The sequence below is a fragment of the Ranitomeya variabilis genome, chromosome 1, assembly GCF_051348905.1.
Source record: "Ranitomeya variabilis isolate aRanVar5 chromosome 1, aRanVar5.hap1, whole genome shotgun sequence".
NCBI classification, from domain to species: domain Eukaryota; kingdom Metazoa; phylum Chordata; class Amphibia; order Anura; family Dendrobatidae; genus Ranitomeya; species Ranitomeya variabilis.
Window position 1 is genome coordinate 596286593 of NC_135232.1, and position 27791 is coordinate 596314383.

General features: G+C 41.6%; 1 protein-coding gene across 1 annotated transcript in view; it reads left to right on the forward strand.

The window, feature by feature from the left end:
• The window catches only part of LOC143769872 (uncharacterized), a 39565-nt gene extending 12178 nt beyond the window's left edge, over positions 1–27387 (forward strand). The window contains exons 4-10 of the mRNA XM_077258894.1: positions 10032–10298; positions 11643–11768; positions 12908–13018; positions 14977–15087; positions 19349–19462; positions 21507–21605; positions 23848–27387. Coding sequence (XP_077115009.1) covers positions 10032–10298; positions 11643–11768; positions 12908–13018; positions 14977–15087; positions 19349–19462; positions 21507–21605; positions 23848–23900 — 881 coding nt within the window. The 3' untranslated portion in view covers positions 23901–27387. The remainder of the gene's footprint in view (positions 1–10031; positions 10299–11642; positions 11769–12907; positions 13019–14976; positions 15088–19348; positions 19463–21506; positions 21606–23847) is intronic.
• Positions 27388–27791: the final 404 nt, after the last annotated feature.

Below are 27791 nucleotides of genomic sequence, written 5' to 3' on the forward strand. Positions count from 1 at the left end.
CCTCATACACACCCGGCTCTGCTCCGTACACCTCATACACATTCAGCTTCGCTCCATACACCTCATACACACACAGCTCCGCTCCATACACCTTGTACACATTCAGCTCCACTCCATACACCTCATACACACACGGCTCCGCTCCGTACACCTCATACACATTCAGCTTCGCTCCATACACCTCGTACACATTCAGCTCCGCTCCATACACCTCATACACATTCAGCTCCGCTCCATACACCTCGTACACATTCAGCTCCGCTCCATACACCTCATACACACACGGCTCCGCTCCATACACCTCATACACACACTTACCAAGGCAACCAGCACAGCAGAATCCTGCAATCCATGGAGGTCCCGATCATGTGACCCCCTGACTCCTACCCTCCTGTGACCTCATCACAGGTCCTGTTTGCACAGTGCAGCCAATATGTGGTGTGCTTCTCTGCGGGTGCAGGGATGACCGGCTGATATTGCACACCGTGGGCTGTGAGCAGGGGCTCGCGCACCGCACTAGTGACAGCAAATGTCAGGGATTATGGACAGTCGGCACCACGTGTTCTGACCACCACTCTGCCGCCCCCTGTCTTTCAGTGACGACTGCCGCCTGAAGCAAAGGGCTCAACTTGCCCCATGATAGCGGCGCCCCTGGTCAGTAAGCCATGTGAGCTAGTCTATTCATCAAATAATTTCCAACAAAGCAAGATGAATCACATAGTAGTGAAAGAACCAAAGAACTAAAAGGCACAGTCCTCATACAAAACCTTATGCACCCTTCACATAATAATAGTGCTGTTTTCAGTGCTTACTAGTGCTGCATATAGTTCTATGTAGTATTTGTAGCAGAGAATAAACAGCGCAGTACACATAAAGAAGAAGCTAACGCGAAACGTTGCGTCGGAGAGACTTCTGCTGCCAGGTTATGTATTATTTAGTATCTCTGTCACTAATGATTGAATAGCATTATGCACCTTAAACTAGTGTACTGCGCTGTTTATACTCTGGTACAAATACTACATAGAACTATATGCAGCACTAGCAAACACTGATAACAGCACTATTATTATTATCATGTGAAGGGTGCATAAGGTTTTGTATGAGGACTGTGCCTTTTAGTTATTTGGTTCTTTTACTACTATGTGATTCATCTTGCTTTGTTGGAAATTATTTGATGAATAGACTAACACAAATGGCTTACTGACCCTCCTTTAATATCATTAAATCACTTGACTTTGAAGTTTAATGATGTAGGGAGTCATTACTTATTGGAAAATCCTGTATTTACGTACTTACGTCGAACCTTACAAGCACTAACCGCATGAACATTTTTTCAAAAATTGTATTTTATTAATGTTGCTTCCTCTTTTGTCCTAACTTAGCAGCAAGAGACCAACTTATCTAAAAGAAAATAATATTGTACACATATATTTTGGCAAGAATATTCCTGTGTTTGCAGATCCATTTGGTGTATACCCACTGAAAAATATAAAAAATGTTTTTAAGTGTTTGTTCTACAGTGTTTAATAAAAGATTCTTGCAATTTTTAACCTACTTGGCATCTGCTTCCTATGAATTTATAGGTATAGTAATAAGTCTCCTCTTAGCCTTCTTTTTTGCATGCTAAATATTCTGAGATCCTATAACCGTTCCTCGTAGGATATACTTTGCAGTCCGTTTACCATTCTGGTAGCTCTTCTCTGAGCTTGCTCCAGTTTTTCAGTGTCTGTTTTAAAATGTGGTGACAAGAGCTAGACACAGTATTCCAGATGAGGTCTGACCAAGGAGGAGTAGAGGGAGATAATTACTTCATGTGATCTAGACTTTATGCTTTTCTTAATTCATCCCAAATTCATTGCCCTTTTTGCTGCTGCATCACACTGACTCAATCTGTGATCTATTAGTTTATCCAAGCCTTTTTCACACATGCTGTTCCTTAGATCTATTCCTCCCATTCTGGAGTTGTAATTTTTGTTTGTCTTCCCCAGATGTAGAATCCTGAATTTTTCCCTGTTAAATACCATTCTATTAGTTGCTGCCCATTGTTTAAGCTTATCTAGATCCTTCTGAATCCTTCCTCTGTCTTCACTAGAGTAAAAGTACCTTCACACTAAGCGACTTTGCAGCGAGAACGACGACGATCCGTGATGTTGCAGCGTCCTGGATAGCGATCTCGTTGTGTTTGACACGCAGCAGTGATCTGGATCCCGCTGTGATATCGTTGGTCGGAGCTAGAAGTCCAGAACTTTATTTCGTCGCTGATCACCCGCTGTCATCGCTGGATCAGTGTGTGTGACACCGATCCAGCGATGTGTTCACTTCTAACCAGGGTAAATATCGGGTTACTAAGCGCAGGGCCACGCTTAGTAACCCGATATTTACCCTGGTTACCATTGTAAAAGTAAAAAAAAAAACACTACATACTCACCTTCTGATGGCTGTCACGTCCTCCGCCGGCGGCTAACCTGCACTGAATGTGTCAGCGCCGGCCGGCCGTAAAGCAGAGCACAGCGGTGACGTCACTGCTGTGCTCTGCTTTACGGCTGGCCGGCGCTGACACATTCAGTGCAGGGAAGCCGCCGGCGGGGGACGTGACAGCCATCAGAAGGTGAGTATGTAGTGTTTTTTTTTTTACTTAATGGTAACCAGGGTAAATATCGGGTTACTAAGCGCGGCCCTGCGTTTAGTAACCCGATGTTTACCCTGGTTACCCGGGTGCTGCAGGGGGACTTCGGCATCGTTGAAGACAGTTTCAACGATGCCGAAGTCGTTCCCCTGATCGTTGGTCGCTGGAGAGAGCTGTCTGTGTGACAGCTCCCCAGCGACCACACAACGACTTACCAACGATAGCATCGCTGTTCGTGATCGTTGGTAAGTCGTTTAGTGTAACGGTACCTTTAGAAAACAAGTGCTGATGCTACAGCTTAGGTTAATAATCAAGTCTCTGTAAAGCAAATAACCTATACCCTTAGTTTATAACGTAGATAAAAACATGTACCTTTATTTAGAATTTAGCTAAAAAACCATGAGACAACTACAACAGATATACACATAAAATACACAACCGTGCTCTCTAGCAAAGCCCTATATGGGGTACTGCATGACCACTACCTGACAGCGGAGGTTGGCACCCTAAACACAAATACGAGACTGGCGCCCCCACTCGTCGGCGGCTGACCCTGTTGCTCCTTACCTGCGCCCTATGCAGAAAGTGTACCATACACGCTATCATAGGTACCTGACAGGAAGATTGTTATACAGACAGCATAGATAGATGGTAGATATATACAGTTGTGGCCAAAAATATTGACACCCGTGCAATTCTGTCAGACAATACTCAGTTTCTTCCTGAAAATGATTGCAAACACAAATTCATTGGCATTATTATCTTCATTTAATTTGTCTTAAATGAAAAAACACAAAAGAGAATGAAGCAAAAAGCAAAACATTGATCATTTCACACAAAACTCCAAAAATGGGCCAGACAAAAGTATTGGCACCCTCAGCCTACTACTTGGTTGCACAACCTTTAGCCAAAATAACTGCGACCAACCACTTCCGGTAACCATCAATGAGTTTCTTACAATGCTCTGCTGGAATTTTAGACCATTCTTCTTTGGCAAACTGCTCCAGGTCCCTGATATTTGAAGGGTGCCTTCTCCAAACTGCCATTTTTAGATCTCTCCACAGGTGTTCTATGGGATTCAGGTCTGGACTCATTGCTGGCCACCTTAGAAGTCTCCAGTGCTTTCTCTCAAACCATTTTCTAGTGCTTTTTGAAGTGTGTTTTGGGTCATTGTCCTGCTGGAAGACCCATGACCCCTGAGGGAGACCCAGCTTTCTCACACTGGGCCCTACATTATGCTAAATTTGTTGGTAGTCTTCAGACTTCATAATGCAAGAAGTCCAGTGCCAGAGGCAGCAAAGCAACCCCAAAACATCAGGGAACCTCTGCCATGTTTGACTGTAGGGACCGTGTTCTTTTCTTTGGATGCCTCTTTTTTCTCCTGTAAACTCTATTTTGATGCCTTTGCCCAAAAAGCTCTACTTTTGTCTCATCTGACCAGAGAACATTCTTCCAAAACGTTTTAGGCTTTTTCAGGTAAGTTTTGGCAAACTCCAGCCTGGCTTTTTTATGTCTCGGGGTAAGAAGTGGGGTCTTTCTGGGTCTCCTACCATACAGTCCCTTTTCATTCAGATGCCGACGGATAGTACGGGTTGACACTGTTGTACCCTCGGACTGCAGGGCAGCTTGAACTTGTTTGGATGTTAGTCGAGGTTCTTTATCCAACATCCGCACAATCTTGCGTTGAAATCTCTTGTCAATTTTTCTTTTCCGTCCACATCTAGGGATGTTAGCCACAGTGCCATGGGCTTTAAACTTCTTGATGACACTGCGCACGGTAGACACAGTAACATTCAGGTCTTTGTAGCCTTGAGATTGCTCATGCTTCTTCACAATTTGGTTTCTCAAGTCCTCAGACAGTTCTTTGGTGGTCTTTCTTTTCTCCATGCTCAATGTGGTACACACAAAGACACAGGACAGAGGTTGAGTCAACTTTAATCCATGTCAACTGGCTGCAAGTGTGATTTAGTTATTGCCAACACCTGTTAGGTGCCACAGGTAAGTTACAGGTGCTGTTAATTACACAAATTAGAGAAGCATCACATGAGTTTTCGAACAGTGCCAATACTTTTGTCCACCCCCTTTTTTATGTTTGGTGTGGAATTATATCCAATTTGGCTTTAGGACAATTCTTTTTGTGTTTTTTCTTTTAAGACAAATTAAATGAAGATAATAATACCAAAGAATTTGTGTTTGCAATCATTTTCAGGAAGAAACTGAGTATTATCTGACAGAATTGCAGGGGTGTCAATACTTTTGGCCACAACTGTATGAATGTGGGATTTTTATTCTACCCTTGGCAGGGCTGCATGTGGCAGGGTGAGAGACACGGACTAAAAACACAGGTGCAAAAATCAAAAATATGCTCGTGCAAAAAAACAACCACTCGCTACCTCTGTACCCTGTCCAGAGATGTCCTGCCTGGCTGTGGAGGTTGGCACCCTACTGTGCAGCGGATATGGCGCCCCCACTCACCGATGGCTGACCCTGAAATGACCCTATGGATGTACTAATACTCTATCCAACATGGAAAAACACAATATGGAGTATAGTTTGGGGTGTAAGTTATCTCATTAGACAGGGTAGGCAGGAACATAATTCCACAGGTCAATAAACAGGGAATTGAGATATAACCGATAAATAAACGTCATATCTCATAACAGAGGATAAGAGCCGATACTTATCATATTGATGAGCTGAACACCTCAACGCGTTTCGCCGAAAGGCTCATCAGGAGGCCCAGATATGCAGATGCTGCATGGAATCAAAGCCAAACTGCTTATATACATGTGTAGATTGTTATACACTGAGAGGCGGGCTTATGTGGCCAGGCACTAGAGCTAGACTCAAAAGCCGCCATGTTAGTGAAGCCGTCCCAGCCCTATCATTAATATTCCAAACACCATGGGCATCCACTCACTACGGTAATGTCACTACATAGTTAAGGACACACTTACTATTTCTATGTACTGTGGGAAATGACCGGTATAAAAAGCGACCGCTCCTTTTCATCTCCCTAATGCCGCTGGATGATGCTGGACACTGGCGTGCGTGTCAGCCGGACCGCATGTAACTGCGCATGTCCGGAAGTCCAGTCCCTTACGCTGCAGTCCAATCTCCAGTATACATAAATTTTAGAACTGCGCATGTCAGAAAACTACTGTGCCCTAGAGCACAATTGCTGATGCTAGCGTGCATGTCAGCCGGAACGCCTATGTCTGCGCATGTCCGGAAACCCAGGCACTCACGCTCTAGACCGATCAACAATATGCATGTACTATGGAACAGCGCATGTCACCGATCTCCTGTGCAGTAGAGCACGATGGCTAGCAGCCATGATGCCGTAGCCAAAACTGCTTAATGTATGCACACCGCGCACAGGGACTTTTCATCAAAAAATATCTCACACTCAGTAGTATAGAGCATCTCATATCATAGCTAGATAGAGAGCTATTACACATTTATTCTATCAGGACGGGATGCATTTGCCTGCTAATTGCTGCATATTATAAAGGCAACATATTTCACTGGACAAACCCGTTCATTAATGCTATGCATAACTGCTGTTGTTTAATAATAGATAAATAAAAAACAAAAAACACACAGGCATAGTAAAAACACAGATGAAGATGAATTACTGAGTTACCCAACAGAATAGTGTAGAATATTTTATACGTCCTTGGAATCTCATATGTAATGAACCATAGCACACATATAGCCCCCCTTATACCTGTATGATACTAGTATATTGCAGAATTGACAAGCCCACATGTATATAAAAGATAGTATACATTTAAAACCACATCAGATAAATAATATACCGTGATATCTCATATAAATGCAGATAAATGCTGCATAATTCCATAAACAGGAATTTAATGGTGGCATGGCTAGCAACAAATCTCCAATGTCGGTACCCATTTAGTTAGTTCTAAAGACAGACGCCCTAAGAGGAAAGAATGTAACCGGTTATAAAAAGCATGCATATGAAATATATTCATTTAGACCCCGTGGGGCTGAACAATCAACACGATAAATCTATGCACATTCCTTCTGCAGGAGGAGTCTATCAAAGTCCCCACCTCTCAAATTCGGTTTGTATGCCTCGATGATACTGAAAAAAATTTCATTTGTGTTGCCACAGTGAACATCATTCATATGCCTAGCTATTGGTGTATCACGCTTATGCTTGATGTCCCCGATATGTTCTCCTACGCGCCTCCTGAATTCCCTCTTTGTTTTCCCAACGTAATCTTTTGGACAACAGCACGTGGCCATATAGATTACACCACTGGTCTTGCAGTTTGTGAAATCCCGGATGTAGTATTTTACGCCCGTAGAAGAGCTTATGACAAATTTTCCGGGCTTCATATACTTGCAGTTTACGCAGCCCCCGCACCTGAAGAAACCACATGTCCTCCGGTCAAGCCATGTGCCACCAGCCACTGATCTCTTAAAGTGGCTGTGCACTAGATTGTCTCTCAAAGACCTCCCCTTTCTATAAGTGATCAAAGGCCTAGGGCCTATACAGTTTGCCAGGTCGGGATCCGAGGTTAGAATGTCCCAATATTTTGACAGGACTTTTCTCACTCTCTCATTTTGACTGTCAAAGGTGCCGATGATTCTCATCAAATCAGAATTGTTTGTGGACAGTCTCAATCGTGGTTGTAAAAGAGTGCTTCTGTCCTGTAAAAATGCATGCTTATAGGATGCTTCACTCACACCTCTTGGGTATCCCTTCTCTAAAAATCTCTTCTTCATATCATCTGACTGCTCAACGTATGTAGCCACATCAGAGCAGTTCCTTCTCAGCCTCATGAATTGACCCTTGGGTATGCCACGTTTCAATGCTCGTGGATGATGGCTATCCCACCTGAGTAAACTGTTAGTACTGGTGGGTTTACGGTATATCTGTGTCTTTAAACTCCCGTCATCATTCTTCTGAATAAGCAAGTCCAAGAACGGTAATGTTTTATCATTAATTTCAGAAGTGAACTTCATGCCTATATCATTTGTATTTAGTTCCTGGACAAAATCCATGAATTCTTGTTTAGTGCCCTGCCAGATGACGAAGACATCGTATATAAATCTATACCAGATTAGCACTAGACGATGCCACCATTTGCAGGTATCAGTAAAGACTATGGTTTCCTCCCACCAGCCCAGGAACAAGTTAGCATACGATGGGGCACAGGGACTCCCCATCGCAGTGCCCTTGAGCTGGTGGAAGTACTTCCTGTCAAACATAAAAAAAAAAATTTTTGGTAAGTGTAAATCTCAAGAGGTCCAGGACGAAAAAATTATGGGCCGTGTGATGAACTGCTCTAGATCTCAGGAAGTTACCAACAGCTTCAAGACCCAAGTGGTGTGGGATGTTACTGTACAAGGCCTCAACGTCAATTGAGGCTAAGAAGGAACCATAGTGGTCATGCAGTACCCCATATAGGGCTTTGCTAGAGAGCATTGTTGTGTATTTTATGTGTATATCTGTTGTAGTTGTCTCATGGTTTTTTAGCTAAATTCTAAATAAAGGTACATGTTTTTATCTACGTTATAAACTAAGGGTACCGTCACACAGTCACACTTTGATCGCTACGACCGTACGATCCGTGACGTTCCAGCGATATCCATACGATATCGCTGTGTCTGACACGCAGCAGCGATCAGGGATCCTGCTGAGAATCGTACGTCGTAGCAGATCGTATGGAACTTTCTTTCGTCGCTGGATCTCCCGCTGACATCGCTGGATCGTTGTGTGTGACAGCGATCCAGCGATGTGTTCGCTTGTAACCAGGGTAAACATCGGGTAACTAAGCGCAGGGCCGCGCTTAGTAACCCGATGTTTACCGTGGTTACCAGCGTAAAAGTAAAAAAAACAAACAGTACATACTCACATTCCGGTGTCTGTCCTCCGGCGTCTCAGCTTCTCTGCACTGTGAGCGCCGGCCAGCCAGAAAGCGAGCACAGCGGTGACGTCTGACGTCACCGCTCTGCTTTCCGGCCGCTGTGCTTACACAGTGGAGAGAAGCTGAGACGCCGGAGGACAGACACCGGAATGTGAGTATGTACTGTTTGTTTTTTTTACGTTTACGCTGGTAACCAGGGTAAACATCGGGTTACTAAGCGCGGCCCTGCGCTTAGTAACCCGATGTTTACCCTGGTTACCCGGGGACTTCGGCATCGCTCCAGCGCCGTGATTGCAACGTGTGACCGCAGTCTACGACGCTGGAGCGATAATCATACGATCGCTGCGACGTCATGGATCGTGCCGTCGTAGCGATCAAAATGGTACTGTGTGACGGTACCCTAAGGGTATAGGTTATTTGCTTTACAGTAACGGTACCTTTAGATATCACTCCTAGCTTTGCATTGTCTGCAAATTTAATTAGTTTACCTTCAGTTCCCTTATCTAGATCATTTATAAAAATGTTGAACAACACTGAGACCAGGACAGAGTCTTGTGATACCCTATTTGAAACACTTTTCCAATGGGATGTGCAACCATTTATTACCACTCATTGATATAGCCATCTTTCAATCCATTCTTTTGAACCTTTCAAAAAAAGATGACCAAGCTTTCTAGGATGTTTCTGTATTTCCCGTAGAATAGAGAGAGTCATGCACAAGAGGTGCCACCTCTCCCTGCTTTTCCCATTAGGTGGAAAAAAATTGAGGGCCTCCTACTTATAGACAGAATAGTCACCTATAGTGAATAGCACTGATGATACTACAAGACATCATAGGGTTTCAGATCTATGGACTTTCAACACTTACAAGCAAAGCTATGGGATAATAAGATGTAGATCTTCAGGCACTCAATAACCATGTATGTGATCAGCTTTCCAGCGAGGTGTAAATTACTTTGTCTATTTCTGGACCTTGTATTACCCTGTTGCGGCCTTGGAGCCATGGCTTACATGAGGAACCTTTGGGCTTGTATTCCAGTGAATTTCTGGTCTCCTAGAAGAAACACAAGTGATCATTTAACAAAGCCTTTCAGATTACCAATAACCAACTACTTGACCAGCTTTGCAATCAAGTGTGGATGGCTTTGTCTCTTTCTGGACATAGATACCGTTGTGGCCCAAAGCCTTGGCTTAAGTGAGGAACCTTTGATCTTCTAGTGGACTTCTGATAGGCCGGTCTGCATGTGTTAGGATTGCTAAGAGCAATTCAATATCTCTGGGAACTCAGGATATAAGTGCTAAATTAACAAACACGCTTCGATAATCCTTAGTGGGTCACACCTATTAGCCTCTTTACGTTAGCAAGAATTAATGCATACGATAAACTTGATGTCTAGATCTGTAATATTACATGTGGGGTTCCCTTATAGAGTCTGTCCATTTGAAAGAACCTGTTAAACTATATACTGCAAATCAATTATACTTGTTTTTTGTTACAGATCCTGTTCCCACTCCAAAAATCGAAAGTGAAGTGGAGAGAATTGGGGAGCAGTGCTATGTTACTCTGAATTGTTCCATCCCACCAAATACAGATGTTTTTTTTTACAACTGGAAATACAGATACAATGACTCTGAGTATCAGAATATAAATGAGACTGTAAATACAATCCGGATAACACTGGATCACCAGGACATGGAATTCATGTGCAAAGTCCAAAACCCGGCCGACCACAAGAATGCCACTGTCCATGTAAAGTATTGTTCAGGTAGGGTCTAGAAATCTTATTAAACGGTCTGGTTTTTAAACCAGTGATCACTGAGAGTTCCAGATAAAGAAACCTAACTAATATAATATGCCGACCCATAAGTAGGTTGGATGTTAGTGAAATTAATAGCTTTCAATAAACACTGGTAGAAACGACAGTGTAAGATTCTATGGCTGGCAATGTATTGAGACCCTGTGTCTCACACTGTATGGGGACCCTGTGGGTATGAGAGCCTTGCAGATGTCAGTACCTAGGGACTACAAGGGTAGGCCGGCAGTGTATGGCATTTATGACTGACAGTATTTTGTCATTGCATTGATGGTATTAGGGGCTCTGTGCCTGATAGTGCATGAAGACCCTACAACTGCCCCTGTTGAAGGGGTTAGGGAATGGCAGCATATGGGGTCAGTATGTGTTGAAATATGTGGACTCTTAGCCTGGCTGACAGTGTTTGGGGAAATGTGACTGACAGTATATGAGGAGCATGAGAAGGCCAGAATGGGGGCAATATGGGGGCTCTCTGAATAGCAGCATATGGGGCTCTTTCACTAACAATACATGAAGCCCCTGTAACATTAAATTTTTAGGTGCCTTGAAAGTAACCCGTGTGTAACGACTCAATGGCCGGCATCTGCATCTGTGTGTAGGGGTGTCCGGTGGCTGGCAATGTATTAGGGGATTGGCTTGTACTGTATGGGGCTCTGTGACTGGCTATGAATATGGTTGGAAGACCTTGAGGATGGCAATGAATGGGAACTGTATGACTACCAGTGAGTGAAGGCACTGAGACTAGCAGTCTATGCGGCTTTATAGCTAGTAGTGTATGACGGCATTGAGGGTGGCAGCTTATGGAGGTCGGTAGCCAGTAGTTTATAAGCTTCTTTGGATGATGGTATGAGGGCCTTGAGGGTGGTAGTGTATAGGGCTAGGGCTATGTGGTTGACAATATATGGAAACTCTATGGCTGACTGTGCTGTATAACACCGCGGTTGCACTTTTATGTGTCATTATGACTGCAATTATTTATGATAAAATGGCTGAAATGCAAATGCTAAATATTAGAGAGAACCCCCAGATGTGGTGGAAGGGGATCTGGATTTCAACAGATCTGCATTTTTATAGCAAAGTGGGAATATATAAACTTACTACCGATAAAATCCTGCTCATACTTACAACTTTTTCATCTGTTTCTATTTAAGAAGTACCACTTATTTCTTCCATTAAATGGCTTAATACAAGTAAACCATTACGGGATACGTGATCGATATATTGTGGTTCCTTCATTACATTCTGTAGTATGAATTTAAGTCTGTTGTTGTTGTTGTTTTTTTTTTCTCATGACAGAAGTGAAGTCAAACACTACATCCATAGTCATAAGGGTGATGCTTCCTGTGGTGGTTCTTGTGGTGGCGGCAATTTTGGTATGGTGCTTCAAATTTTCTAACAGATCATCGAACACATCTGAGCAAGGTAAACCTATCTCTAGAGGAGAATAATGTGTCCCCAGGATGTTTGACCAAATCGCAAGATCAATTGTACTCATCAGGCCACTAAATGTTCATGCCATGCTTTGGTTAAATCGAAACCACAAAAAGAGGACTTGAAAATCCTTCAAAAATCTGTAATAAAAACACCAAGAAAAAGGCAGAGATGCACCTGTATAGCCACCACCTTTAATTGTGTCCACTGCGCCCTGTTAGTGCATTTGTTTTGAAGCCTGGGCAGGAAAGCATCTCAGCCTTTTTCTTGGTGTTTTTACTACATGCTTTAGCTAAAGCAGCGTTGTCCTTTGAGGCAATAGTGTAATTGCAGCTACTATACGTGCAGAACAGTGCAAGGATGAGGAGAAGGCAAAGTAGGACATTGCTGAGGGCATTATTAGGCGAGCTAAAATTCATAATTTAAAATAGTGGAAAAGGGGTCAAGACTCATCTAATGCTCATGTTTACAAAGAAAAGACGGTGGGGTATGTTCTAAAACCTCTGCCCTGGATGCCAAAAGCTTATTCAATCCATAGTCTGCACGCTCTGCTCCTTCCGTCCTTCTAACTTCCTTATTTCTATGTCAGTGCATCAAAAATAAAAACATACCAACTTTACCCAGAGACTATTAAAATTCTACTATTGTGGGTTCATAGCTCCTATCCTGTCCTATGTGTCTCTACATAAGTCATTAACTTTATAAAGAGTGCCAAGGGTATGGTGTCAAAAGCTATAACAATTTGATGTGGTCTGACGGATCATATAAATTAAAGGAATCTATCAGCACTGATTGGTAGGAAGCAGCCAATCAGTGGTGTGGGCGGAGTTATACACAGCTCAGCATTCAAGCACCGCTAGATGTGCTACTGATAAAACTGATTGTATCACAACTGCTGCAACCAGTAAACTAAGCTAAGCATCGCTGAAATGGGGGTCTCTGCCCCTTCATCATGCTGCTGTCAAATGGGGTGACAAAAACCTGGTTATAGATTCCCTTTAATAGCTACTACTGTTGACTAATATGGTAGGAGACAGTTGTAGCATCTTGAGCATCATATTTCATAGATTTGCAAAACAATTAGTTGAGGTGCAACAATTTTGTTGGGTCTAATCAACTTCTGTTCACAGATAACCAAAAAGATGAAGTAAAAATAAGCCAAATGAAAAAGTCAGTGGAGGAAGATGACAACTATAAAAACAAGAATGAAGAATATTTGAGAGATTCTGCTCAGTACATAGGTAAGAAAACATTATGAACTGGATGATAACACAGTAGTTAGAGTTACCCATATAATGTTCAAGCAAAACATCTGTATTTCACTTTTATTACAATGAGCTCATAGCGCAGTAGTCAAGGGAATACGTATGTTAATTTGGTATGAAGTTTGATGTAGAGATGCGCTTTGAGTAATAATATAAATGTATCCAGTGATGACAATTGTTATTGGAGAATTTCAAAGTTGATTGGTTATTAAATGGGTTCTCCAAAAATGTGAAAAATAAACGCCCCTTGTCATGTAGCTCAAACTGCAGTACATCCTAGTTGCATGCCATTAGTCAGAGAAAACACATCTGCTGAGATCTGTATCTCAAATGACAAACTGTAGCCCATGAGCTGCCGAAGCAGGGCTGTGACATGAGAAGAAATAAATCTTCTCCTCAGTTGACTGTTCACCGAACACTGAGGCTTGAGAAAATGACTGAGCACAAGGAATCATTTGCTCCTGCCTGAGTCCTCTATGTGCAGCAAGTCGAGGAGAAACGGAGAGCGCTATACCCTTGCAGGCCACACAATACCGGCGACTTCAGTTAGCCATCATGGAAGAATGGGACTGGAGAAAATGACTGAGCACAAAGAATCATTTTCTTCAGCCTGAGTCCTCCATGTGCAGTCAATCAAGGAGAAACGTGGGCGCTACGCCCTTGCAGGCCACATGATACCGATAACTATGCCATAGCTTTAGGGGATTGACATGGACGATAAGGAACCAATAGATACACTTTATGGCCTTCCAGCCAGCAAGAAGCTGAACCTTTGAACTGTGAAATCAATTCTGCAGAATTCCTTAATATTAAGCACTGCACAAAAATCTAAAAGTGCCAGAATGGCGGCACTCAACCCTGTCTCTTGCCATGAACAAGTTGTTTAATACTCTTGAAAGTACTGATTCGGTATTACTTTTATTTAGTTTAAAAAGAGACCAATGGTGGTTAAAAAAACAACAACACTTATTCACTTACCATATCCCTGCACCTTCTCATTACTGCTGTTGGTGTATTCTGTTGGAAGGTAGGGGACCTGTGGGTGACAGTGGCAACAGAACAGAAGAGCATTGAGAGTCCATTAGGGAGTCAGCTCAAATGTCAGGTGACCACTGTAGTCGATCAACAGCCACTGATTGGCTTCAGTGGACACATTCTATCTCCAAGTGCTTGGAAACTGTTTCTTCAAGCTCAGACAGGTCAAGACCACTTTATTCAGTTAGTGCCACTGATTGACTGATTTAGTCACCTGAAGGCTTCCTTGCCAGAAGAGAAAGCCATGAGATCAGTGAGATATCAGCAGCAGAATGAAGAAGCAGCAAGAGTCTAAGTAGAACAGAGGATTGACCAGAACTACTCAGAGTCCTGTAGGTGGTCGGCTCAGACATCAGTTGAACACTGAAGAAAATCAGCAGACACTGATTGGAAGCAGTGATCACATTCCAGCCAACATCATGAAAAAGCTTGGAGACTAATTCTTCAAGCTCACACAGGTGGTGACCACTGCAGCCAATCAGTGGAAACTGATTTAGTCACCTGAGACTCCTTTCCTGCCTGAAGAGAAAGTCATAAGATCAGTGAGGGACATCAGCAGTAGACCGTAGTAGCAATTGTCCAGCAGGTCAGTATGATTTTTTTTATTTTGCTACATTTGGATAGCACATTTTTAAACTAAGCATCCGTTTAATAGAGAGGTGATATCTTTCGAAAGACATTCATACAAAGGGTCTAAATAAAGCATCTTCATCCCAAAGGATCCAACACATTCATGTATTAGAAAAACAGTTCAGTGATGTAATGATTACAGTGTAATATTTCATATTCCCGGTGGGGGCACAATAGGAGGAATAGACACTTGTATTTGGTGACCCCACAAACTACTGCTGATCAAATCACTCTGAGTGCATTGATTTCTATGGGTTTATCATTCCCAGATGACCAAGATAAGGGACAAGAAGAAGAGGATGAAAACAAGATGAAGGAACATAAGAGGAAAGATGAACACCAGAATGAAGATAACTTAAAGCATCCTGTTCCAGAAATAGGTAAGACTTCATTATGACAATAATAATAATAATAATAATAATAATTTTTATTTCTATAGTGCCAACATATTCCGCAGCACTTCACAATTAAGCGGGGGACATGTACAGACAATAAATTCAGTACAAGTTAAGACAATTTAAACTGACATTAGGGGTGAGGTCCCTGCTCGCAAGCTTACAGTCTACAAGGAAATGGGGGGGGGGGACACAATAGGTGAAAAGTGCTTGTTATTTCAGGTCTGGCAATTATAATAAATAGGGATTTTCATATAAAGCTGCATGATCCGGTCATCAGCCCGTGTGTTTAAGTGCAATAGTCAAGTATCAAGTGCAGTTATCATGTGCATGGAGGGTGTGGAGACAGATGAATAGTAAGGTGCAGATTCATAGTAATATTTGGAAGGAGGGAACAGGGCAAAGTTAGTTTACTTAGTAGTTGATGTGGTAGGCTTGTTTGAAGAGATGGGTTTTCAAAGCGTGCTTGAATAGGTCGGGGCTAGGTATCAGTCTGATCGTCTGGGGAAGTGCATTCCAGAGAGCTGGCGCAGCACGAGAGAAGTCTTGGAGAGGGAGGTGCGAGGTTCGGATTATGGGGGATGTTAGTCTTAGGTCATTTGTAGAACGGAGGGCACGTGTAGGGCGATAGACAGAGATGAGAGAGGAGATATAAGGTGGTGCAGATCTGTGGAGAGCTTTGTGGGTGAGAGAGATGAGTTTATACTGGACCCTGTAGCGAATGGGTAGCCAGTGTAAAGACTGGCCAAGATGGAGGCATCGGTGAAGCGGCTGGACAGAAATATGACCCTGGCTGCCGCATTCAAGATGGATTGGAGAGGAGAAAGTTTGGTAAGAGGGAGACCGATCAGAAGAGAGTTGCAGTAGTCCTGACGAGAATGAATAAGAGCGACAGTAAGAGTCTTAGCAGTTTCAAAGGTGAGAAAAGGTCGGATTCTGGAGATGTTTTTAAGATGCAGGTGACAGGGGCGAGTGAGTGATTGGATATAGGGAGTAAAGTAAAGTTCAGTGTCGAATATGACCCCAAGACAGCGGGCATGCTGCTTGGGAGTTATGGTCGAACCCTCCAGGGTAATTTCGATGTTGGGTAGAGTGAGGTTAGTAGAAGGGAGAAACACAAGTAGTTCAGTTTTGGAGAGATTTAGTTTCAGATAGAGGGAGGACATGATGTTAGAGACAGCAGACAGACAATCCTTGGTATTCTGAATTATGGTAGGGGTGATGTCAGGGGAAGAAGTGTATAATTGGGTGTCGTCAGCATAGAGATGATACTGGAACCCAAATCTGCTGATTGTTTGTCCAATAAGGGCAGTGTATAGAGAGAAATGGAGGGGGCCTAGGAGTGAGCCCTGCGGAACCCCGATAGTAAGGGGACGAGGAGAGGAAGAGGAGCCGGCAAAAGATACAGTGAAGGAGCTGTCAGAGAGGTAGGAGGAGAGCCAGAAGAGGGCTGTGTCCTTGAGGCCTATGGAGCGGAGCATAGTGAGAAGGAGCTGGTGATCCACAGTGTCAAATGCGGCAGATAGATCCAGGAGAATCAGCAGAGAGCAATGACCTTTGGATTTAGCTGTTATTAGATCATTAGAGACTTTAGTGAGGGCAGTTTCAGTGGAGTGTAAAGAGCGGAAGGGGTCGAGAAGAGAGTTATCCGAGAGATAGCGGACTAGACGGGAGTGGAACAAGTGTTCCAGGAGTTTAGAGATGAAGGAAAGGTTAGAGACAGGTCTGTAGTTAGCAGTGCAGTTCTGGTCCAGGGATGGCTTTTTAAGTAAAGTGGTAATGATGGCATGTTTAAATGAGGAGGGGAAGATACCTGAAGAAAGAGAGAGGTTAAATATTTTAGTCAGGTGAGTGGTGACCACTGGTGAGAGAGGCTGCAGGAGAGGTGAAGGAATGGGGTCACTGTTGCAGGTTGTAGGCTGAGCAGAAGTGAGGAGCTTGGAAACTTCTTCTTCTGAAACAGGCTCAAAGATGTCTAGTGAGCTTGAGGTGCGGCAGGGAAGGGGATCCAGGCACTGTGGAGATTGGGCTGAGATATCCTGATATGGTTGATTTTTTTCTAGGAAATAAGTGGCCAGATCCTCACCACTGAGATTGGTGATGGGGGTCTGTACTTTAGGTTTCAGGAGGGAGTTTAAGGTTTCAAAAAGTTTTGGGTTGTTGGATAGTGAGGTGATGAGGGTGGTGAAGTAGGATTGTTTGGCCAGAGAAAGGGCAGAGTTATAGGTTTTGAGCATGAACTTATAGTGGATGAAGTCTTCTGCTAAGAGATTTTCTCCACTGCCGCTCTACACACCTTGAGCAACGCTGAAGAAAGAGTGTTTGCATAGTGTGCCAGGGCTGCCGTTGTCTGTGTAGGGTCTTTCTGCGTGTAGAAGGTGCTGCTTCATCTTGGGCATTCTTCAGTGTAATATTGAAGTGTGACAATGCTAAGTCTGGACAGGAGAGGGAGGAGATGGGGGCTAAAGATGTGTGGAGGTTGTCCATAAGCTGCTGGGTATTAATGGTACTTGTATTCCGATAAGTGTGGTAAGTGGGGGTGTGCTGGGTGAGGAGATAATTCTTGACAGAGAAGGAAAGAAGGTTGTGGTCCGAGAGCAGGAGAGGGGAGTTAGTAAAGTCGTGCAGCGATCCGGGACAGGAGAAAACCAGGTCCAGAGTATTCCTGTCCTCATGCTTAGGAGAATTAGTGAACTGTGAGAGGCCAAATGAAGAAGTTGGAGAAAGAAAATGAGAGGCAGAGGGGATTGGGAGAGGGGATCATTGATGGGGATGTTAAAGTCTCCCATGATGAGGGTGGGGATGTCACAGGATAGAAAGTGAGTAAGCCAGGTGGCAAAGTGGTCTAGAAACAGGCTGGAGGAGCCTGGAGGGCGATAAACAACCGCCACCCGCAAGGAGAAGGGCTTAAAGAGTCGGACGGCGTGGATTTTAAAGGAAGGAAATGTAAGTGAGGGAACCGGGGGGATGTCCTGGAAAGCACATTGTGATGAAAGGAGCAAACCAACACCTCCACCCTGTCTGTTCTCAGGTCTGGTGGTATGTGAAAATTTCGGCCCACCAAACGAGAGAGCAGCAGTGGTGGGGGTGTCTGAGTGCGCTGGATCCAGGTTTCTGTAATAGCCAGAAGGTTAAGGGAATTAGAGAGGAAAAGATCGTGAATGTAAGTTAGCTTTTTACACACAGACCGTGCATTCCAGAGAGAACAGTGGAAAGCGATAGGAGAAAGCATGCACTGAATGTTAATAAACAGATGATTATAAATTATAAACCAGATGATGGGGCAATATCTATTGGAAGCCATGTAAAGGTCAGTAAAAGGAATTAATATTTTCTGAAAAATGTTATGTCTATGGGTAAAATAAAGAGTCAAAGAGCGAGGAAAACTGTAGCTCACCATAGCATGTCCAATGCGCGTCTCAAAGTGCAGGGAACCTGTCAGCCACCAGATAGTAGAAGTTGAAGTCTGTGAGATCCAAGCAGTCTTTGTAAACACATGATCCAGCACCTGTATGTATAAATTTCTTATTTATTCAGATATTTTAAATGCCCCCAAAGTGAACAGATTAAAGCAACATCGTACAGTGTTATAAAGGTACCTAAGAATTTCAAACAATGTATTTCATACTTATTGCAGGATTTCTGCTGTTTTGTGTGACAGATCTTGTTTTGGAGACACAAGACTGTTTACTATGTCTTATGGGAAGGATGTGCCTGCATCAACTATATGTACCTTATATGATCTATACTCCAAATACAAAAGTGTCTCTTAAAGGGAAATTTCTCTGGATTTTTTATATTTAAAGTGAATACCTCCTCTAATTGCCACTGCTCAGCTAATTCTGGAACAGTTTTATTTTTTCTTCTGTGTCCATCTGTTACAAAGTTATGCCACCATGTAATGATGATGCAAATTTACCTTTCAACTAAATAGGCATGTACTAAAAAACTTTTCTGGGTGTTTTCTTTTTCTCCCTTGAAGCTGGCCAATCACAACATGGCCATGCCACAGAATAGTACTGTGGTATATGCCCGGTTAGTTGAAGAGAAAATTTGCTTCATTAATACCCGGGGCATAATTTGGAAAAGGAGAGGCACAGAAGTAAAAGAAAAGCTGTTCCAGAATAAGTGGGGCATAGGCAATTAGAGGAGGTACTTTGTTTATTTTTAAAAATTCAGTGACACATTCTATTTAAATATTGGAAATAATTTTAAATAAATAATGGCAATTTATTGAAATTCACAGGAATACACAGGGTGTGGACTACAGGCAAGAAAGAAAATGAAGTGAAGAAACATAAGATGGAGGATGAACATTGGAATAAAGATGAAAATAGAGAAATGAATTTCCAAGACACAAGTAAGACAATGTTGCCAAGTAAATGAGAGAGCAGTGGCCATGGGGAATCCAGCAAAGATCAAACAAGTAGATTACATTTTCATAAAAAATGTCATTGATGTTTCTGGAGGAACTTAAGGTCCTTCCCCACAAGCCCATATCATGCAGCCACCTCTAGAACTCTGCGTTATTGAGTTATAAAGCATAGCTTCCAGGAATTAAATACAGTAGCCATATTTGGTCTCCCTGCACAGATAAAATCCAGCAGAACCCAGTGGCACTGCCGCTGTCCCATTTAGAGCATCGGGCGGAAAGTTATGGGCATCCACGGTTCTGGCCTCAAAACCATGCACTCAGACATGGAAGGAGAGAGGCTGCACAGCCCATGGGTTGGTGCAGCATGTGAGAGAGAGCAGCCTAGGGGATAGTAGGCAGCTTCTCATTTTGTACTTAGTTTTTCTACTGGAAGGAGGCCCGTTATCTGACATGGCCAGGGAATTACATAACAAAGATTTCAACCTGTGATCCATCTGTGACTCCCTGTGGTCACATGCTACATAATACGGTAATTGTAATCTATCTGTACCCTACCCTTGTACTACACTCCTGACTGTATGCTTGTATACTGGTCTTTTGTATATATATAGCCTGGACTGGTGATATATATCCCCCCTCACTGGGAACACCTAAATAACTCATACCTATAAGGGAAGCCTTTCTGGTGACTATTTGCCCTCAGTGCAGTTCCCTGACTGACCTGGGGTAAGTGGTGGTACCAGAGAGCCGATCCCTGCTGGGTCATTCTCTCCCCTCTCCAGATGAGTGAAGTTGACACACCCCTTCCCCTGTATGATCCGTCACAAAGTCTATGCAGGGGATTTCAAGCTCTTTTTGAGAAAGAGGGCACTAATCCCTTATATAGAAATGTAAATAAAATAACGCAACATTTAGTCAATATTTAGGTAAGAGAAATCTAAATGCTAGTATATTCAGGTTAAAAGGATCTGTCTCTAGAGATGAGAGAATCAATTCGATTCACCCAAATCTGAATTTTTTGCAATTCACTTTGGGCAAATCCAGTAGAAATGTGGCTTGATGGTAAGGAGTTAAATTCAATCATATGCTAACATCTTTTAGTCCCTCACTGTACCTGTCCCACTGCCGATTCACTGATCAACTCTTCTATCTACTTTCATCTTTCCAGCTGTTGGGTCTTTCATTCATTTAGTCACATGCCATCATCGCGTCTTGTCCATCTGTGATGTTCGCTGTGCAACACAGCCCACGTGATGTTGAATGGCCTAGTGAAAGAAAGATCCAACTGGGTGGATGATAAAAAGCAGAAAAAAGAAGAGCGGTTTGGAGGATTGGCGGTGGCAGATGGAAAAGTACACGGATTGCTAAGGAGAGATAAAAAGTGCAAACCAAATTTCCACTTTGAATTGAGCAAATCTTCTCAAATCAAATATTGAGAGATATACGCATCTCAGGTATATGGACTTTTTAGAGAGGGTTGTTGCTCAGAACCCCTCTGTATTACTTGAGTAGACTTTACAATATACTAAAAAAATTGCACAAAATAGAAAAAGATAACTGTCTGCAGCAGGATTCTCCCCAAACTACCCTGTATTCAAAAGGACAAAATCCAGCAATTGGCTCTTCTGTCTTACTTGTTTTGTTCTTCCATTCACTAGACCCCATGCTGTCACTTGAGAAGCAAAGCTTATCAATGACTTGCATTATGGCCCATATGATGACATGGGGCGTAGTACATGGAAGACCTAACTAGGAGAAAGATACAAGACAAGAGATAGAAGAGCTGTATGGAGGATTTGCTGTGGTAGTGGGACAGGTATGCAGAGGGTCATGCATGTAATTTATTTTAATTAATAGGACAGGTGTCCAAAGCCTAACGAACCTGCATGAGGCCTACAAGTGGCCAACAGATGTCACATCGGTAGCCTCTCTCACACCCCAATCTACATATTACTTGCTCCTGTGACAACCAGTTCTCTGGAAATGTTTCTAAAAAATTGTCAAGTATTACATTTACTGTTATTCTCAGGTGATTGGGATGATGAAGTGAGAAAAGATGCAGTGGAAGAACATGAGAAAAAGGATGATGATAAGAACGATGAAGGAAGTTCTCTTCTTGAAAAAACAGGTAAATAAGATGATGTAGAAGTAGTGAAACATAAATTCTATGAAAGTCAAACCAGTACATATATTCTTCTAAATATGATCACTATAGTAATATTTCTGGAGGAGGTGAAGTTCCATGGGTGACAAAGTGGAAACTTTAGCCAATGCTGATGAAAAAAAAAAAATCTGTATGTTTCTGTTAGGCTCCATTGTTTATTTCCTCATCTATGACTCCTCCATAACACTGACCCCACTGATCTTCTTGTTTCCTCTTATGACTAGTGGTGAGTGAATCTGCTGAAATTCAAAATTGGAAGCTCTATTCAAGTTGGTCAGAAAATTTGATATGGATCAGATTTATTAGATGCAAATCAAATAGCCCTCTGACATCACGATGCACATTCTGACATCATAATGTTCATTGCCCCAGGCATCACCTCAGGGTAATGCACGTTGTGTCCTTGGGATTTTGAAACTTCCAGTAGAGATGCTGAAATAGCGGACCGTGGTGAAGAGGTTATTAGCATGATTAATTGGACAGGGACTTGTGGTGCTGGACAGGGGTGAGGAAAGATTAATTTTACCACCCATTTTTTCATCCTTCTACAGATAAACAATTCTATGGTGGGCCACCATTTTTCAGAATTCACTCAAAGGGAGTCACAAAAAAAATTCCTTAAAAAATATCTCATCTCTTTGGAAAATTTGAAGCAAATTTAATTTGCCTCAAGCTGATTTGCTCATCTTTGGTGACTACTGCAGCTAGTCAATGGCTGCAGCAGAGACCAATACAGATTGTGTGTGGTGTTCACGAGCTGTTCCTACTGATAAAGAAAACAAGGAGTCTGGAGGGGAACTTAGTCTGCATTTTTAAAACCCATTAGAGGATTGATAAATCAGCATACATTTTTTTTTAATTTTTCGTTTTAACTAGTCGAACAAAACCTACAAGAAACAAACTGATCACAAAGGCTGATGTAACTAAATAAGTAAAAAGCAAAAGTGCATTTAAATAACACAGGGTTCTTATGAAACACCGTTCTTGATCAAAATAGCATAAAAGCCATCCCACCAGGGGCAAGGTGACCTTGTTCGGGATGGTCCTACACTTTAAAATATTAAAAACCTTACCATGTGTCAGAATTGACCTCAATGTGTATAAGGGCAGATAAAGGACCTGGTCCCGAGCTGTGGACACCAGCCATGGGAAGCTATTTAAATGTAATGTCCAGCTCAAGGAAGGGAGGCCACATCCCGACACGCACAAAATGCAAAAATACAAAGAGAAAACACAAAAAACATTTACAGCAGGGTTTATGATCATTTTGTTTCTTGTAGGTTTTTTCTGTTTATTGGCCAATGTGAACATGTGTTTATGTGCTGCATGTATGCCAACTTAAACCCAACCTCAATTGTTTTTTTTGCTTAACTATTGAAGTTCAGCCTGACTTTTAGAAGGGATGGACAAGCTCCACACTTCGGTGAGTGCATGTCTGTCTTAAAGAGGGAGAAGTTAATAGGCCACTGCCACACACCCTTGGCAGAAGCTTATTTTCCTTGTAAACAAAGGATCAGACATGTTAAATTTAATATGCTCAATCCTATTATTCTCAGAGAGTCAGAGATAAATATTACATGATCTTCCCTTGAAGGATTATTTTATCAAGAACTATGTAGTTCTTCATAATAACTTTATACAGATTATTAGTATCTCCAAACAGCACCCTGCAATATTTAGTGATTTGCTCACTATTGCAGTCGTATACTGACAATGCATTATTATGATTGTTGTGTGTCTCTTCTTCAGCAATGTGTAGAGTAATGACTGTTTGCCAATTTTTGCAATATTTACTATAATTACTGGTTGTAAGTAAAAAAAAATGAAATGATTTGGTGGTATATTATGCATGTGATATTTCCCTTACATGACATTAGTTGTGGATTTTAGAGGCATAGAATATGTAGAACGGGGTTGAACAATAAAAAATTGCCTAAGGGGATTAGAAGTAACCAACATAACATTTGCTCTTATCCCCTCAAAAATTGGAATAATTAAATATTGGAAATTGGAGTTGAGCGTTTGCCAGAAATTCTATTCAAGCAGATTCATGGATGAGATGGGCCACAATTAGTTATGCGGAGGAGCCTTCAGGTTACCCACCTGCACACTTCACCTTCTCTTCTCCCATAAGTTATGTTTGTTTTCTGTTGTTTTATAATATTTGGATGAGCAGTACTAACATGTCATGTGTTACATTTTACAGATGTCACAACAGCATTGAAAACCAGATCAATGGACACAAAACAATCCTACTGATGTGATGCCTTCTGTTCCTAAAAGGCTATGGAAAGATATGTAAAACTTTTTTTTTTTAAATAAATAAATTAATTAAAATAAAGGACATGGCACATGATGAGACGAGCTAAATGACCTAATGCACATCGAACTTAAAAGTGCAAGGCACATTACAGGATAAAGCAAGTGATCTGATGCCCATATAACCTAAACTCATCACATTGCAGTTGGCCAGGGACTAGAAGTCACCCTACAATACAACATGGCATCTTGACCATGCCATGGATAGATCTCCATAAATGCAACATTTTATGTCCTTCTATAAGACCAAACTAAGGCTGGCCTTACACATTAGATAACTTGGCCAATCTGCTTATTTTCCCACTAGACTAATGCATCAGGCAGTTCATTTCCAAACGCTTCGATCCTTAGCTCCCCAATATCTGTCAATTGAACATCCATATTACCTAGTTGTCTGATATTCCTGAAATCAGCAGGTTTGGTTGACTTTAATCTACTGAATATGGGGATTTCAAAGTCCTCCACACTGATAACACTGGTCACCGCAATTTTTCTGGCAAAAGGTTTTAAAACATAATTTAAGTCAATTTTGGCTGCTGATTACAAATATGAACTCCGTTTTTGGCTATCACATCAGGATTTCGAGATATTTTCAATTTTTGATGAAAATTACTCCTGTCTAATGTTTTATGATAAAAACACATGATTTTCGGTACTACATTTTGTATATTTTTAATCAAGGAATAACAAAGATTACAAAGTTTATGTACAGCAAATCAAATATTCTTACAGAATTAAACTACAAAATATAAAAACACATGTATGGCACACAGATGAATGACAAATGGCAGTTATTTGAACTTTCTTTTCTTGGCTGATCTGTGATGTACAGCTTCTGGGTTGTCTCTCATCAAGCTCCAGCAATAGTCAGCCATCATATGTGAGTCCCACCGGCCTCTATACCGTTCTTCTATTGTTTTAATGTCCTGATGAAAACGCTCCCCTTGTTCCTCGCTCACATCCCCAAGGTTCTCTGGAAAAAAGTCCAAATGGCTGTGTAAATAGTGAGCCTTGATACTCATTCTACATCCAAGATGTCGCAGACTCATTAGTAGCTCTTCCACAATCTCTTCATAGTTGTCTGCTTTCTTATTCCCTAGAAAATTCTGCACCACATTACAAAATGCATTCCAAGCTCTTTCTTCTGTCTCATTCATTGATGTGATAAAATTTGGGTCTCTCATAAGTGTTCTTATTTGAGGTCCATCAAATATTCCAGCCTTTTTCTTCTCTTCACTAAGACCAGGAAAAGTTGAGCATATATAGTTAAAGCATTTTCCACTGTGATTGAGAGCTTTGACGAACTGCTTCATCAATCCAAGTTTTATGTGTAAGGGAGGAAAGACAATGTCCTTCCTATCCACTAGAGGATCATGGATGACATTCTTATCGCCAGATGCCAAACTCTGTCGCTGAGGCCATTCAGTTTTCACCCAATGCTCTGCTGTAGCTCTACTGTCCCAGTAGCACAGAAAACAAGGGTGTTTTGTGTACCCTCCTTGCAGACCCAAAAGAAAGTTAACCATTTTCAAATCAACACAAATTAACCACTCATGAACATTATATTGTAACCTCTCTAGAACAATCTTGATGTTTTTATATTCTTCTTTAAGTTTTTCAGAATGACCTATTGGTACAGAGCCATACTTATTTCCATTGTGTAACAGAACACATTTTAAACTTCTTTTGGAACTATCAATAAAAAGCCTCCAATCCCTCGAATCATATGCTGGAAGTCCCATAAAGAGAAGTAGCCCTTCAACATCAGTACAATAGACAAGCTGGCCATCTGAATGGAAGTACTTACGCAGTTCTGCTTCCCTGTTAAGATAAAATGAGACACTTGTACCGGGTTTCAACATTCGATTCTCTTGTAGTCTTGAAGCCAATAGTTCAGCAGACTCTTTTGGTAGATAAAGATCTCTAACCAGATCATTCAAAGCAGACTGAGTAAACAGGATTGGTTTGTCACAATCTTCATCACATGGCTGAAAAGTATCTGGACTGTCTTCTTAATCAGTATAACAATGTGAGGAGAGTTCTGTGTCAACGTTTTCTGGAAGCGCAGTAAATTTTGGAACAGGTATGTCTTCACTATGAGCAACTGGTCGAATAGCTGAAGGGATACTCGGGTATTGCAAATATTGCTTGTTTTTCTTATTGAAACCTTTTACATCGACAAGGCAGAAATAGCAGTCCTCTAAATGAGTGCTTGGTTCTCTCCAAACCATAGGAACTCCAAACTGAAGTTTAGCATTCTTTCCTTGAGACCATGATCTCAAGCTCTCAATACAGGTTTTGCACACTTTGTGAGGAGCCCAATGCTTGTCTTGGTCTCCAAGTTTTACTTTGAAGTACGCAAAATACACCCTCTTAACAAAGTCAGTAATGTTGCGCCTCTGAGTCTTCAGAGTAGTTTCCACAGATGTAACAAAAAATATTTGGAACATTTGAGCACTGTCTTCTGCAAGATGTAGAGGCCATTGTTAGATCAGCAAAACATCCTGCAGAGAAATACAAGATAAAAGTTGTTAGCTACCTGAGTTGTTCATTGAATTTTGCCCCCCCCCCCCCCCCCCCCCACACACACACACACACACACACACACACACCTTAGGTATTGATTCACAAACAAAAAACAGAAAAACAGCAGGATAAAACAATAAATATCAAAATTCATTGAAAATTTCAATAAATAAAACCGTACCTGCACACGACTGTTGTTATGTTGAAAACTGTTAGTTTACTTTCTTATCATAACAAATGGGAATTATGCATGTTCAAAGAAAACAAAGATATTCTCACATTTATTGGGAGACTAAAGGTACCTTCTCACTGAGCAACTTTACAATGAGAACGACAACGATCCGTGACGTTGCAGCGTCCTGGTTAGCGATCTCGTTGTGTTTGACACGCAGCAGCGATCTGGATCCCGCTGGTCGGAGCTAGAAGTCCAGAACTTTATTTGGTCGTCAGGTCGGCGTGTATCGTCGTGTTTGACAGCAAAAGCAACGATGTCAGCAATGTTTTACATGGAGCTAACGACCTGTGAGAACGATAAATGAGTCACCGCTACGTCACAGGATCGCTCCTGCATCGTTCTGGAGCTGCTGTGTTTTACATCTTTACAGTGACCAAAAGAGCGACGCTGCAGCGATCGGCTCGTTGTCTATATCGCTGCAGTGTCGCTGAGTGTGACGGTACCTTTAATGAAAACTAAATTTACCTTCGTGAAACGTATAAACCGGCTCTTTTCATACACTACTTATATTTATAATGGAATTCATGACAATGGGCTATATACCTATAGCGGCAAAAACGTGATGTGATAGAGAAATTATAAGATCAGATTTGAATTCAGCACCCTCAAATTAGTCTAAAACTGTTCTTAAAGTCCATGCCAGAAAATTTATATATATATATATATATATATATATATATATATATATATATATATATATATATATATATATATATATGTATATATATATATATATATATATATGTATATATATATATATATATATATATATATATATATATATATATATATATATATATATATATATATATATATATATATATTTTTTTTTATTTTTTTTTGTAGACCAGTGTAATTTGTCCAGAAGTTGCCAGAAATGTAAAGAACTCTTGATGGCTAAATTTGTGCTGGTTTCACATATGTTAAAGTAAAGACATCTGGAAAACTTTTGGAAAATGTATCTGTTGAGGTCCAGAGTATTTTGGATGACATTGTTTGATCATTTGTTAATAGTCTCTCATATTGCTCTGGCAACTTGCCTAAACCAGCCTCATAAATTTGCTGTAGGG